The 16008-nt window shown below is 38.7% G+C and overlaps 1 protein-coding gene across 4 annotated transcripts in view; it reads left to right on the top strand.

The window, feature by feature from the left end:
* The window catches only part of CCDC170 (coiled-coil domain containing 170), an 81713-nt gene that overhangs the window by 44048 nt on the left and 21657 nt on the right, over positions 1-16008 (top strand). For all 4 annotated transcript variants that reach the window (XM_032485179.1, XM_032485176.1, XM_032485177.1 and 1 more), the window contains one exon: positions 8866-9183. In XM_032485179.1, coding sequence (XP_032341070.1) covers positions 8866-9183 — 318 coding nt within the window. The remainder of the gene's footprint in view (positions 1-8865; positions 9184-16008) is intronic.

The raw sequence follows: 16008 nt of genomic DNA on the forward strand, positions 1-16008 counted from the left end.
AAATGGAAAATATATTAATTGAAAAAATGTAATAGTTAATGTTGCAGTATGTGTTAAAACAACTATCAAGGATTGGCACCTTTTCTTTTTGTTGTCTCGAAATAATCCGAATAATAGTCACTTTATCTACATTAGCCCCACACATATTTCCTATAGACTAGAAGTTTCAATCAGTGAAACAGAAATTAAACTTACATAATGGATTTCAGACAGCTTCTTTTCCTTCACATGGCTCACATTTTCTTTAATTCTAGTGGCCAGAATTGAAGCTAGGAAAGAATATTGGTTCTGGAGTCAGTAGGCCTGGTTTGGAAGGATGCCCTTTCAGCTTTCTTGGTTTGTTGTCCTGCAGCAGTGTGTGTTAAAGAGGGTCGAGTATAAAAGAGACACAACAAGCAGAGTGGCTAAGAGGTGAGGCTCTTGGGTTTTTATCTAGGCTCCAGAATCATTTGGCTGTGTGATCTGAGCCATATGACTTTACCTCTCTGAACTTCAGTTTCTTGTGTATAAAATGGGAACATAATTTAAGGCTTTACCACTTAAAATTATTTTTAGAATCAAATGCTGTAATATACGTAAAGCACTCAAGACAGCCCAGGGCATAATTGATGCTCAGTGTTTTAATTTCCCTTTTCTAGTTATTTACTTTTACCTAGGGATTAAAATAAACTTATGGTTATTTTAAGAGTACAGGCATATGGGAAGAGTTCCTGGAAGTGAGAAATTGTTAGACAGGATAAATTACTAAAGAAAGATTAAAGATTTCTTTACAATCATAGAGTCACAATATTGGAAGGGACCTGAGAGTCTTCTAGAATCTAGATCATATAACTCGATGTGCAGTAAGAATCATCTTTATTATTATTTTTTTTTATTGAAGTACAGTCAATTCTAATGTATCAGTTTCTAGGGTTCAGCACAATGTCCCAGTCGTGCATATACATACATATATTCATTTTCAGATTCTAAGAATCACCTTTAAAATGTCCCTGTCTTGCTGGTGTCCAGCCTTCCCTTGAGCCCCTCCAGAGGCAGGGAACTCACTGCTGTACAAGGAGGGCCACGTCCTCTGTGCAGTTCTAATTGTTTGACACTTCTTCATTGTAGCAAGTCAGAGTCAGAATGCCTATAATTCATGTCCTCATCCTGGTTCTTTTTACTTCCAGTTTTTTTGAGATATAAATGCCATACAGCACTGTATAAATTTAAGATGTACATAGCATAATGGTTTGACTTACATATATCATGAAATGATTATCACAATAAGTTTAGTGAACATCCGTCATCTCATGTAAATACAAAATTAAATAGAAATCATTTTCCTTGTGATGAGAACTCAGGATTTACTCTCTTAACAACTTTCATATATAACATACAGTAGTGTTAATTATATGTATGTTATCTATTACATTCCTAGTAGTTATTTGTCTTTTAAGTGGGAGTTTGTATCTTTTGATTGCTCTCATCTAATTCCCCCTCCCCCTCTCTCACATCCCTAGTTACCACAAATCTGATCTCTTTTTCTATGAGTTTGTCTGTTTGCTTTAAAGTATATTTGTCCTACAACACAGTGTTAGTTCCTGTAATGCAACATAGTGATTTGATATTTCTGTACATTTGAAAATGATCATCAGGATAAAATCTAATTACATCTGTCATGATAAAAATATAATACACAATTATTGAGTATATTCCCCACACTGTCCATTTCGTATCTGTGACTCATTTATTTTGTTTTGCTTTATTTTATTTTATTTTTTTGAGGGCAAGGTAATTAGGATTTAATTATTTAATTAGTTAATTAATTAATTTTAATGGAGGTACTGGGGATTGGACTCAGGACCTTCTGCATGCTAATTAAGCATGTACTCTACCACTGAGCTATATCCTCCCCCCCTCATTTATTTTGTCTGGAAGTTTGTACCTCTTAATCTCCTTCACCTATTTCTCTTCCCTCATCCCCCTACACCCTGGCAACCACTGTTTGCTCTCTGTATCTATGACTCTTTCTGTTTTATTTGTTAATCTGTTTTGTGTTTTAGATTGCACATATAAGTGAAATCATACAGTATTTGTCTTTCTCTGTCTGACATTTCACTTAGTGTAGTACCCTATAGGTCCAACCATGTTGTCCCTAATGGCAAGATTTCATTCTTCTTTATGGCTGAGTAATATTCCATTATATATGTGTATCTATATCATTTCTTCTTTATATTCATCTATAGATGGGCATTTAGGTTGCTTCCCTGTCTTGGCTATTGTGTATAATGCTGCAATCAACATAAAGGGACACATATCTTTTCTAATTAGTGTTTTCATTTTCTCTGGATAAATATCCAGGAGTGAAATTGCTGGATCACATGGTTGTTCAATTTTTAATTTTTTGAGGAATCTCCCTCTCTACTGTTTTCCACAGTGGCTGCACCAATTTATATTCCATCAACCAGGAACCAAGGTTTCCTGCTATTTGTTGTCTTACTGATAACAACCATACTGACAGGTGTGAGGTAATATCTCATTGTGGTTTTGATTTGCATTTACCTGATGATTAGTGATGTTGAACATCTTTTCATGTGTCTGTTGGCCATTGGTCCTTGTTGGAAGAATGTCTTTTCAGGTCCTCTGCCCATTTTTTAATCTCTTTGTTTATTTTTTTGGATGTTGAGTTACATGAGTTCTTTGTATATTTTGGATATTAACCCTTAATCAGATTTATTGTTTGCTAATATCTCCTTCCATTTAATAGGCTACCTTTTCACTTTGTTGATAGTTTCCTTTGCTGTGCAACAGCTTTTTAGTTTGATGTAGTCCCATTTGTTTATCTTAAAAAAAATTTTTTTTAATGGTGGTACTGGGGATTGAACCAGGACCTTGTGTATGCTAAGCATGTGTTTTACCACTGAGCTAAAACTACTTCCCCCCAATTTTTTAGTTTTTATTTTGTTTCCCTTGCCTGAGGAGATAGGTCCAAAAATATTACTAAGACTGATGTCAAAGAGAATACTGCCTATGTTTTTTTCCCTAAAAATTTTATGTTTCATTTTTTATTTATCTTTAGTCCATTTTGAATTTATTCTTGTACATGGTATGAGAAGGTAGCCCAGTCTAATTCTTTTGCATGTAGCTGTCCAGTTTCCCCAACACCATTTATTGAAGAGCCTGTATTTTCCCCATTGTATATTCTTGCTTCCTTGTGGCTTTATTTCTGGGCTCTCTATTCTAGTCCACTGATCTATGTGTCTGTTTTTGTGCCAGTGCTATACTGTTTTGACTACTATAGCTTTGTAGTAATAGTTTGAGATCAGGGAGTGTGATACCTCCAGCTTTGTTCTTCTTTCTCAAGAATGTTTTGGCTATTTGGGCTCTTTTGTGTTTCTGTACAAATTTTAGAATTATTTGTTCTAGTTCTATGAAACGTATCATTGCATTGAATTTGTAGATTGCCTTGGGCAGTATGTTCATTTTAACAATATTAATTCTTTCAATCCATGAGCATGGTATATCTTTCCATCTGTGAGTCATCTTCAATTTCTTTCATCAGTGTCTTATAGTCTTCTGAATACAGAAGACTTTTTTTTTCTTTTACCTTCTTAGATTTTCTTTTACCTTCTTAGATTTATTCCTAGTTATTTAATTATTTTTATGTGGTTGTAAATGGGATAATTTTCTTGATTTCTCTTCCTGATAGTTTGCTGTTTGTGTATAGAAATGCAACAGATTTCTGTGTATTAATTTTGTATCCTGCAACTTTACCAGATTCATCTATGAGTTCTAGTGGTGGCATCTTTAGGATTTTCTATATATAGTAATATGTCATTTGCAGTGACAGTCTTGCTCCTTCCTTTCCAATTTGATTATTTTAATTTATTTTTCTTGTTTGATTGCTGTGGCTAAACCTTCCAATACTATGTTGAGTACAACTGGCAGAGTGGGCATCCTTATCATGTTCCTGATCTTAGACGAAAAAATGCTTTTAGCTTTTCACCATTGACTATGACATTAGCTATGGGCTTGTCATATGTGGCCTTTATTATGTTGAGGTATGTTCCACTGTATACCCACTTTTTGGAGAGTTTTTTGTTAAATCTTAAATAGATGTTGAATTTTGTCAAAATCATTTTCTACATCTATTGAGATGATCATATGATTTTTATTCTTCAATATATTAATGGAATGTATCGCATTGATTGATTTGCAGATATTGAACCATAGTTGCATCTCTGGGATAATTCCCACCCGGTTATGGTGTATATTCTTTTAAAGTATTATTGAAATCGGTTTGCTAATATTCTGTTGAGGATTTTTGCATCTATGTTTATCAGAGATACTGGCCTGTAATTTTCTTCTTTTGTGATAATCTGTGTCTGGTTTTGATATCAGGATAATGCTGACCTCATAGAATGAGTTTGGAAATGTTTCTTCCTTTGTAAGTTTTTGGAATAATTTGAGAAGGGTAGGTGTTAACTCTTCTGTTAATGTTTGGTAGAATTCACCTATGAAGCTGTTTGGTCCTAGACTTATGTTTGTCAGAAGTTTTAAAATTACTGATTTAATTTTATTACTAATGATCAGTCTATTCGTATTTTCCATTTCTTCCTGATTCAGTATTGAAAGATCATATATTTCTAGGAATTTGGGCTGGCTAAGTGGGCCAAAGTATCCCAGAGCTGGTGTTAGCTCCTTGGTATGTGGACTGGGTCACAATGGTCCTGAGTCTGGTGTCTGCCTGCTGGCTGATGGGGCTGGTTCCTTGGGTGGCTGGCTGAGGTGGCTGCTGGTGGCTGCAGCCAAGTCCTGTCAGCTGGCTACAGGCCCTGGAGGGTGCCAGGGCTAGTGCAGGTGCACTGGTAGGTGGGACCTGGTTCTGGGCTGTCTGGCAGGTGAGCAAGAGGATCATTGGGCCCTGGGGAAGCCAGCCAATTAGTGGGTAGTGCTGTGTTCCTGCCCATCTAGCTGTCTGGCCTGAGGCATCCCAGTACAGGTGCTGAGAGGCTGGTGGGCAATATGTTGGTGCTAATAAGCTAGAAAGAGGATTCTAAAATGGTTAGGAATTAAAATGAAAATAAACACTAAAATAATACCTGCTCATATTTTAAAAAAACTAAAAATATTAATGACTCCAAAGTGAAATTTTAAACTCTCTCTCTTCCCACTTCTAGCCTCACTTTACATTCTTGTTTTAACTTCTGATAATTACCATTTAGAATTTAAAGCAATACATTTCTATTCTTCATTCAACAACCTGAGATAGTAGTTTTAGATGTTCTGCCATAAAATATGATGAATTTAATGCCTCCTACTTTCTACTTCCTTCTTTCCACTTTCTAGTTTTTATTATATTATTGTATTTACATTGTCAAGGTTTGTAATATTTCTGTAATTATAATTAAGTCTTCAATGCTTTGTCTTTAGGTTCATTCAACACATTTGAAATAAATTAAAACAGAATTAAAAATAACATGATTACATAAATATTTTTTATTATGGGTCTTGTCCTAGAATGTGATGCGGAACCCATTCCATTTTAACAATGTCCCTCTTAAAATTTCAGCTGGGAACTGTCCATGGTCCTCCAGGCACAGTCTGACCAATTCAGGGCAGAGTGTTTTGCAGTACTGAAGTGAAGCCCAGGAACACACTGGCCTCATGGACAGCTAAATTCATTGTTAACTTGTATTGAGTTTGTCAATAATGAGAATTTCAAACTTAAGCTGAATTCTTATTATTTTCCAAAGTTGATGATGCCATTGCAACAGCTCGAATTTAGGAAAGGTCTTCCTCATTTTGAAGTAAAATGTTACTCTGCAGCTTCCACTCCAATAGATCATGGAATTTCAGGGCCAAAGGATATAGTACATATTACATTTTTAAAGATATTTATATCAAAGTTATACCAGCAATGTATGAGAGGGCACGGTTGGGGGAATTTCTGAGTTTATTTGTTTATGTTAACTGCAGTAGGTAGAAGTAACCAACTAATTTTTAATTTTACAAAATTTGTCTAGGGTTGGATGTATGAAGTTCAAGCCGGAGGTTTTCCACCCTGACGATAATTAGTCATTTTAGTTTTGAGGGGCAGTTTGATCTCACGCAAAACCAAATCCATAGGATGGTTAGCAGCATCATAATAGGAATTAATTGGGTTTTAAAAACACAAACCTTTGAATAGTTTCATTACTTAATGCATGGAATTGGGACAATAAATCAAATGCCTTGATCATATTATTTACAGATGTTCTTGTTGAAAGTAGTTGTGTAGGGGCTGTGATACATTTGTTGCATTAGTAGGACTGAATCTAAAGATTTGTTAATTTAAAGAAATCTTTTAAAAGTGATCCCTGTTACTGTCCCTATAGGGTCTGTCCTCGTTTGCAAATGGGATTCCTCTGTGGAGGTTAGCCCTGATTTCGCTCTGAGGGGGCTACTGGTTTCTTGTTCTGGGTGTCAGCGTGGTCTGACAGCAGTCCCCAGGTCCTGGCCAGTGACACCAATGTCACAGATCTGCAGTGTATCCTTGAAGTAGCCATGCAACCAGACTCCGCTCTGGCCGCCGTCTCCTGATAGCTCTACGGGTAATTGTATTTGCAATCTGAGGACATCTGTTTCTAGAAGATCAGCCCTGTGCCCCTGAATCCTGAAGCACTTAATCAGAACAGTGGGGAAGCAGGTCCCCAAGGCCTTGTCACTGGCTCCTGAGTCCTTCATTTCATACGAGAAACAGCATATAGTTTACTAGGCTGAAATGTGTTCAGGAAAAAAAAAATCTGGCCTGCCGCCACTATATTCTATGACTACAGAAGAATTTTCTGATTTTTATGAGACATAAGCGCTGGTGCTTTGGATTTGTTAAAGAGGACGGTTTTGGCCCTTGTCTCTAAGGCAGTGAGACAGCAGTCTAATATTGGGGTGGAAAAAATTCCTCATAGCTAAAATATTTTAATTGTGTTTATTGGTTTCCTGGTGTAAGCTGCCAACCAATTAGTTTATTCCAAACTGACAGTAAGTCCATAGGGCTCAAGTGTCTGATATATATTTTTATGTGTGTATTTTTAGGACCTTTTGTAAATTCTTGATTGAAAATCTCTCTCCCTTGTTCATGGAAACTCCCCTCTTTTGCATTAGGGGCTTTCTTTCAATATAAAAGTTAATATATAATTTCATATAGGGTTTTAGAACTCTAAGGGGGTTAGGATTAATTTTCATGCCTGCGTCATTGAATTTAGGACTGCAGTTTTCCAGCCACACCTTAGATTGTCGTTTCTACGTGAAATATGTGCCCAATTTATTATCAGCAGCGCTGATGCTCATTACTCTAATTGAGTAGCTATAGTATTGCTATCTGAAAAGAAATCTGCAGTGTTAAAATATTGTATTTGTGATACTGTCCTCGACTCTCTATATAATTTAATTAGCAATAGTAGTGGGGATTCTCGGCAAAGAGGACTGATTTGGAAAGGGAGTGGGAAGCGGAGCTGTTTGCCAGGACCCGGAAAAGCAAAGCATTTCACAAAATAGGTTCTGTCATTAGTTCAGTTATTAACATCTCTGAAAGGGGCAGCTTCTCTGACTGCCTGTATCCGCTCGGTGACTTTTCACTCAAATTGATGCCCAAGACTTCCATGATTCTGAAAAATCACCAGAAATTTAAACAGTAAGATGCTCTTTCTCTTTTTTTCTCTTCTTTTAAAATAAAAAGTAGGAAGTGACATTTCAAATAACATTCTTCCTGCCTTCAAACTGTTGGTGGAGACAAATTGCTTTTAAAGTCCAGGTCTAATGCTTAAGGGATGATTGCATTTTAACCAGCAGCCTGAAATGTCACTGGTCAGTTTAGATGTGGAATCTGTTATTCGAAGATACTGTGTTTCTTTTTCATTATTTTTGCCCCTAATATACTATTTTAAATATAAACCAAAAATGTGTTTGCTATTTAATGAGACTGCAATACTATAGTAGTGTTGGTTAACCAACTGCTTAATCATATTTGATGTGAATTCATTTATTTTGGAACTTGTCAACAAGTGTTTTTTTTTTCGTTAAAATGAATTTTAAAGATATCCTTTTTAGTCCTCTTTGGACCATTCTGGATATGATAAATAGAAGTAGGTCCACCAGTAACTTTCTCTATGCCTTTATTATTTTTACAAACCTAATCATACCTATCATATTCTTTAAAATTATTCTTCTCAGTATGATACTTTACGTCCCTCTGCTTTTAATCCTACCACTCACCAAATGACTACTCCTTTCTGTTTCCTTTCTTCAGATTCTATCAGCATTAGTTTTGTCTTTATGAGTCAAGGGGATACACAGTCAATGAATATTGAAAAGAAGATCTTGCTCTCCTTTATGCAATGGTGTTTTATGATCATCCTACTCTGTTATTTAAAATGGTTTTAAGGGGAGGCATCTTTATTCAAATAACTTTCAGCGACTAATTAGGACTCTGAGGGTTTAGTGTTTACTGAAAATCAATTTCCATGTATACCTAACTTGAGAACGCATAGCTCTGCAAACATACTCTGTATGTGGATCGAATCTGTTAGTGTGTGAGCCAACAATTTGTTTTTATGAACACTTCCCAGAGGTCCACATAGAAAAGGCTTATATATGAGTTCCCCCCCTTTTTTTCCTAGCCCTGGTTTTGTATCCCTTCTCTTTCTCAGACACCTAAATTCACCTAACATAGCTTTACAATGGAATAACTTTATGAAGAGAGGATAGGGCACCTCGAATTAAACATGGAATGAGCATTTAACCCTAACTCCTTGAAATCGTTAGCAAGCCAGGTAAATGAGAAGCGGATGCAGCTGCCCCTCATTGGCTGCTAATGTGATTGTCTTCACTTTCCGTTAATTGTTTCAGGACTTGCTCAGTGCTGTGGAGGCAAAAGAAGCCCTTGAGAGGGAAGTTAAGATCTTCCAAGAACGGCTGCTTGCTGGCCAGCGGGTCTGGAATGCCTCAAAGCAGGAGCTGAGTCTCTTGAAGACAAGCTCTTTCCAGATGGAGAAGAGTTTGAAGGCCAGTTTGGAAGCAGCAGCAGCCTCGCAGAGCCAGTACGCCTCATTTAAGGAGAAGATTGCAGCCCTCCTGGGGGGCAGCTGGGGCACAGTGAGGCCCACGGAGGACGTCCTTTTGGAGAGGATTCGAGAGATGGGCAGCCGGGAAGAGAGCGGGAAACGGGTGAGTGGGCGCTGGCTGCTTCGCAGCCTCTTAAGGACAGCCCGTGCCTTCATGTTGCATACTGAGTGAGTGAGTTCTTTTGGTTACAAGTAGCATTAAATATAGCTTTACTACTTTCAGTTTTATGTTGTACTTCCTAAGCCCTACAGCTCACTGCTTTGCGGGCCCTGGAGTCAGAGCTGCCGGTGCTGAGTCCTGTCCCCGCCGCACACGCACTCGCTCCAGATGTGACCTTGGGCAGCTTCCCGAGATGACGGCCTCTGAGATTTTGTTTCCTTGCCCGCTGGACAGGGACAGCCCAGGGTCCACACCCCTTATCTGAAACCCTTGGGGCCTGCTGTGGCTTTGAATTAAGAATTTTTCAGGGTTTAGGAAGGTAAAATAGTACCCAGAGAGCTAACAGAAAGCACTCTTACACATTCCTCATCAGTGGGGTCCAGCGCAGCACCCCATAATTAATCACATTCATCTTCTGCAGCAAAAGCTGTGAGCAACTCCACTGCGTGGGATCTATCAAGACTATGAATAGCCCTGGTCACTTCAGGTCAGGGTTTGCTGCCAAATCTGGTCCGGTCAAGCTTTGCCAGCAAATGAGTTTTGGAAAAAAACCGTCAGCTTTCAGATTCATTTGGATTTTGGAATTGCAGATAAGAGTTCCTGGACCTGTAACAGGATCTGCCGCTTAAGGTTATTGTTTGTCGTGATCATTAAATGAAAAAGAATTGTTATGAAGTCCTTAATACACTGACAGATAGCAACAATAAATATTAACTGTTGCTGCCCTGGCTCCTCCTCCTCTCTCCTCCTCCTTTCTTTTCTCCTTTTCCTAATGTGTTGGTACCTGGAACATTCTTTTAGGGGACCTATTTAACCAGTGGAGGAAAATGGTTTAAATTGCACATATGATTGAAGCTTAATTTTATCCTGTGTTATTAGTAATTCTCATTTTTTTATAAAGCTTTGCTTAGCTGATTCAACTTCAGCCCAGACTCTATTTAAACTATCATCAAATCCAGATTACTGAAGTCCTAATTATTGGGGTTTTAAAGTAAATAAAATGATTCTGTGTATCATTCCATTAGGAATTATTTTTTCTCTTGAGTTCATTTTCTGCTCAAAAGGAGAAAAAAAGGCACTTTTCCATCTTTTAATGTTCCTAAAAAACTCAGTGATCACTAACTCACAGTTCACGATTGCAGTTGTAAATTTCCTCTAATGATAACACGTGTTTAATTCCTTTTAGAAACTGCAAATTTCACAGGTGCTCCAGGAGCAGCCCTGGTGACTCCTTTGTCCAAGTGTAGGATTCTCTTTGTGGGTATAAAATGTTCCCCCCTGTAACATGTGTGGGTCTGAGACGGACTCAGTTTATCTTGTGATTCAGTACATGTATAGGTACTGAATTGGGGAAGGAAATTATTTACAAGACTGAGAAAAACTTCACTAAGTGATTTACCTTGAACAGTGATAGACATACTTCAATAGCTAATGGAGCTTTGCCATTTCATTTTATTGCTTCCCTCTTCTATTTTTCCAAATGTTTTCCTAAGACTATTTTAATTCCAGCATGTGAAACATGGCATAAAATTGTCAGCATGATGTATATGTTTATTTTCTAAAGGAAAATGATGTAAATTGGTTAAGCTGGATATGCCTCCCCCCTCTCCCCATAAAAATGAGAATGATTCAGTCTTTTTAGTGCCTTTGTCTGCCTCTCCTACCCTGTAATTTTTTTCAATAGCTGCTCTCACTATTTAAAAGCTTGAAATCAAGCGTATAGCTGGCGTTTTGTGTGACTCATCTTCAAGTAAAATCAGGAGAAAATGGATTTCATATATTGTCTTAGAAATGTTTCTGAAGAATGGGAGCTTTACAAATTGATGAATCTGTTTGTTGAGAAGGCTGCATCCTCCTGCCAGCTGCCATGGATAAACACACAACAGTTGAGCAATACCCACGTGCCCTGGGCCTGGCAAATTCTCCACTGCGTGGTGATTCCTACCTCCTGAACGTTTTGCTTTCCTTGTTTACCTCTTTGCTGTTCGTTGTCACTCTCCTGTATTTGCAATTCTTGGTAGAACTCAGGACACCACCCACACTTTTTCAGTAAGTCATTTCTACTTGTTCCTTGCTTTTTCTGATGACAGCAAAATCTAATTTTCTTCTTAAAAGGCCTTACTATATCTTAGGGCAGGGTTTCTTGGCTGTTGACATTTTGGGCTGGGCAGTCCGTGGTTGTGAAGGCTGTTCTGTGCATTGTCAGATGTAACAGCATCTCCGGCTTCTACCCACTAGATACAAACAGTGCCTCCTCCTCCCCCCGATTTATGACAACCAAGGATGTCTCTGGACATTTCCAGATGTCTCTGGGTGGGGGGGGGGCGTGAAATCACCCCTAGTGGAAAACCACTCTCTTAGAGGAATGTTCTACTGTTGGATTCCTAGGAATTATCTAAGTGAGTATTTTGATATTATGTAGCCTTAAAATTTCAGGACACTTGTTACAGGTATTTTTGAAATAATGATTTCTGATGACAGAAAGCTGTGACATTTTCACATTTTAGTTTAGAATTTTGAGGTAAATTTTTTTTCTTACTTTTAGATGTTTCCTGATTGCCCGATCACTGATGAGAATTGATTTGTGCAGAGAGGACAGGACCATGAGTGATTTCCATGTCATCCTCTTCATTATAGACAAATTAGTGCAAGCTCACAAACATTTATCTTCCCTTCTGCTTTAGAGCACACACAGGGCTATCTTTCCTCCACTGGAGTTTTGTTTTAATTCCGTGTAGGAGCTGTGGGGACCCAACCTGATGCCATAAAGGACCTGAGAGGTTTCCACAACTCCCTTACTCCCTCTTCTGATCTCATCCTCCTACTCTGCTCTTAATCCTCCAAAATCGTAAGCCAGACATTTACCCAGAGGCTTCAAGTTGACTTCCACTGACATTTAATTGTCCGCCGTTATGTTGCACCATCAGCCCTGGCTACAAGGGCATCGGGGGACATGCGCAGATGGAGATTCGAGCTCTCCCAGCCTCTGTAGTTTCCTAGGATGGCCGTGACAAGGTACTACTACCTGGGTGGCTTAGACAACAGAGACGTGTCTCACGATCCTGGACGTTCTAAGTCCAAAGTCAAGGTGTTAGCAGGACTGGTGTCTTCTGAGTGCTGGGAGGCAGAATCTGTCTCAGGCCTCTCACCTGGCTTCTGGTTGCCTCAGGCATTCCTTGCTTATGGGTCACACTCTCTGTGTCTTCACATCATCTTCCTCCCATTTGCGTGTGTCTTTCTGTCCATAATTCCCCTTTTAATAAGGACACCGGTCATACTGGATTAGGGCCCATCCTCATGACCTCACCTGACTATCTCTGTAAAGATTCTGTTTCCCAATAAGGTCACATTCTGAGGCACTGGGGGACCCAGTTCAAACCACAACAAAAGTTGACATACACAGTGGTGGGGGGGTGGGGTGTAGAGTGAGCCAGTCTGTAGTGTTGGCCGTGCGTATTGACAAGAAGGAAGGATAATTTGATTGGTTCCTGATGATTGATTTTATGTATCATCAGGATACATAAGTTTTCACTTATGAAAACTCTAGCTTGAATAATCAGGAAAGAGCTATTTATGTCCAAACGGCACTGACCCTTAAGTGACCCAAGTGCTTCTTTCTTCAGTTTAGAGCTCTTGGGTTTCCACTGGGTTTAATCTTAGGGCAAATGTGCCTCTCTGGTAAAATCAACAGCTACTTGTCCTTGGGAAGTCAGTTAATTTTTTTAGGGCATTATGACTTCACTGCCAAAATCCAAGCTGCTTGTTTTTGAAATATAGGTTATTTCAGTGCCTTTTTTTGTTGCTGTTGTTTTAAAATGAGGTATGTATTGTTCATGACAGTCTCCCCCCTCCCCAGCCCCCTGCCCCGTGCATCTCTAGGGTTGAAATTCCCGGCACATTTTCTCCCGCAGAACATCAGGGATATGTTTACAGATGATACTAAGAAAACGGAGGGAAAAAAAGGAAAGAAAATCCTACTGATTCTTTAGATTTCTTGGCATGAAAAACACACAACACAATTTTTACATTTTGGCAGGACACATATATTCACCCAGGCTCTGGTATTTGATGTTCCTAAGAACTGAGTCAGTCTGGACTGTTAATTTATTTGAGTAAATTTATGTAAATTTAGCTCTGAAATATCTTGGTGGCATCATATGCACAGAGACCTAGATAAGCTTATGAAGCTAAGTTCTGTGGTGCATAGCATGTGGGAAAGTTCACCCCTGTTTGCTCCTCTCTGGATGCCAGAATCTTAGCAGGGCAGCTGGGTAGATTCTGTACAGTTCAGCCATGCTGGTGTTTTTACAAGTTATACTCTACTGATTCTGCAAGTTCCATGAAACCCTCTCGGGTCCACACAGGATGAGGATGCAGGAGGGATCCTCTCGCCTCTGATTCTATACACTTGTTCCTTGTTTGTCCTTCCCAGAAAGACTTCTAGTTGAAAAACACACTGTATTGGCTGGAAAGAGTTTAGAAACATGATATAGGACGATTCCTGAAGGGCTCCTTTAACGCTTCATGGCAAAAGCGTAGGATTGCCTGAACCCACATCCTGGAGGAACAATACTGATGATAAAAGTAGATGCAATGTGTTGAGCTTCGGTTGGGCATGAAATACTGTGCTACTCAAATTATCTAATTTTAGCTCAGCTAATCGTCATAGCAAAGTCTGAGTTTCAGAGAGGTTAATTCCTTGCTTCAGTTAACACGTTGGGAAGTGGTAGCGTGAGGACTTGAAATCAGTCCCCGTCCCACAGTCTGGTCTACATCAGATGCCTGCTTCGTCCTTCAGGGTCATTGTCACTCGCTTAGTCTAGCTTGCTGCAATTGCCCAAGGTCTTGACTGATTGGTTTCCATGGAAGACCTTGCTCTCCTCTGGTAAGATCTGCAGCATTCCGACTGTGGCTCAGTGATCACACAGTTTTCCATTTCTCCAGTTGAGATTTTCTGCGTCTGTTTTCTCTTTGGTGTCATTCTTTTAGCCAGATCGACCGTGAGATAGGGAAAGTGTTCAAGAATCTTCAGGTAGAAAGACTTACTTTCCACTTGGAGTCCAATGTAAAACCACGTTTCCAGTTGCACAGAAACGTGTGTCATTCCCTTGTGTAACATGGTATCATGAGACAGCCCCCAGGAGACAGTATCTCAAGGCTGTTGTCTGATAGCTCCTGTTTCGTAGGTTTCTTTGTATGTTGTCCTTAATGCATCATTAAGGTCAGATCTAGTATTAGTACTACAGTAGGAAATACGAAGTGAGAGTTCTTAGGGTCTCATAGTCTATAATGAAATTTGCAATTTCCTTAGGAAATGTAATTCCTTAGATATGATACTGAGCAGCTTGCCATCAAATATCTGATTTTAAGCACCCTCAGAAGTATAGAACTAATTGAATTATAGCCCTGGGACCTTGAAGCATGAAATTGGAGAGTTTCAGAGATCAAGGAGTTTCCCCTTCCTGACTGTAGCACTTCAGTCTACCCCGTAACATTCTTGACAAGTGGTTGGCTAACTTCTAGCCACTTCTAGCAACTGGGCATCCACTACCTGATGTGAGAAGATGCTTAAAATACGAGGTAAAAACAAAAGTACAGAATTGCATTTTTACTATTATCATATTTTAGCAATGCATAAAAATAAATTGTTTTTAAATATTTGTAGTTGTTGCCTTTGGATGGTGCGATCATGGGGATTAATTTTCTCTTATTTACATTTGTTTTGTCCTTAATGAACCTTTTACAGTGAGTTTGCTTTACTTTGAAATTATGGGGGCTGGGGGAAATTGTTTGTTACATCAAAATATGATTCTTTGATTTATACCTGTTGGTCCTCAATTTGAGCTCTGAGGGCAGCTCAGAACAAATCCATATTCTTCCATGTAATAGCCTTTCAAAATGTTTGAAGGCAGCTTGAATGTCTTCTTGCCTTTAAGCTTGGTTGTTTGTAGATAGGCAAACAGAAATTTTTTTCAATTTAAGACTGTAAGTCTGGAACTGTCAGGATATTTCACTTTCTGTGAGAATGGTACTGAGTATCATGTAAACATCTACTACTGTCCCCCTTTCTTCTTCCAAAACAATCAAAACCAAACAAATTGATCACCTCAGATTTGGTGTTTTTATTGAATTCAACATTTTCTGAAAAGTGGATTTAATAGACTTAGTATGAATATTCTCCAAGTGTGCCTGAGGTTTTCAGTAGATTTATGTTCTTGGTTTAAGGGAAGGTCAGGACAAAGAGAAACGCCTGGAAAGGATGGAAGTCCAGGGCAAGGTAGGGGGCGTGAAGTCTTGGGGCCTTTAATGGAGAAGCAGTGGTTTTATGCTCTAGACGAGGAGGTGGTAATCAGATTCCCCTGCCTTCTTGTACTCCACTACTGACCCGATTTAGAGTCACCATATTAAAGGAATTTTGACCTTTCAAATGCTACAGTGATGACCTTACTCCATGACTCTGCAGGACAGATGCAGAACCACTGAAGTTTAGCGCATAAGTAACCAGTAGTCAATAGACAGCTTCTAAAAAGCTTGAAAAAATACCTTTCTGCACTTGACTTCCCAATAATGTCTCACAGTTACTCAGCAAGATTAATTCACTGTATAATCTTAATCTGCTCCACGTGGTGGAACAGTGTCTCTGGAAAATGACACTTTTATAGGTTTTCAGAGTACTTTTTGTCTGAATTCTTTTTCCAATAACCTTTTTTTCTAAAAAATATTTTTATTGAAGTATAGTCGGTTTACAATGTTGTCTCAATTTCTGGT

Source organism: Camelus ferus, chromosome 8 (genome assembly GCF_009834535.1).
Source record: "Camelus ferus isolate YT-003-E chromosome 8, BCGSAC_Cfer_1.0, whole genome shotgun sequence".
Lineage (NCBI taxonomy): Eukaryota > Metazoa > Chordata > Mammalia > Artiodactyla > Camelidae > Camelus > Camelus ferus.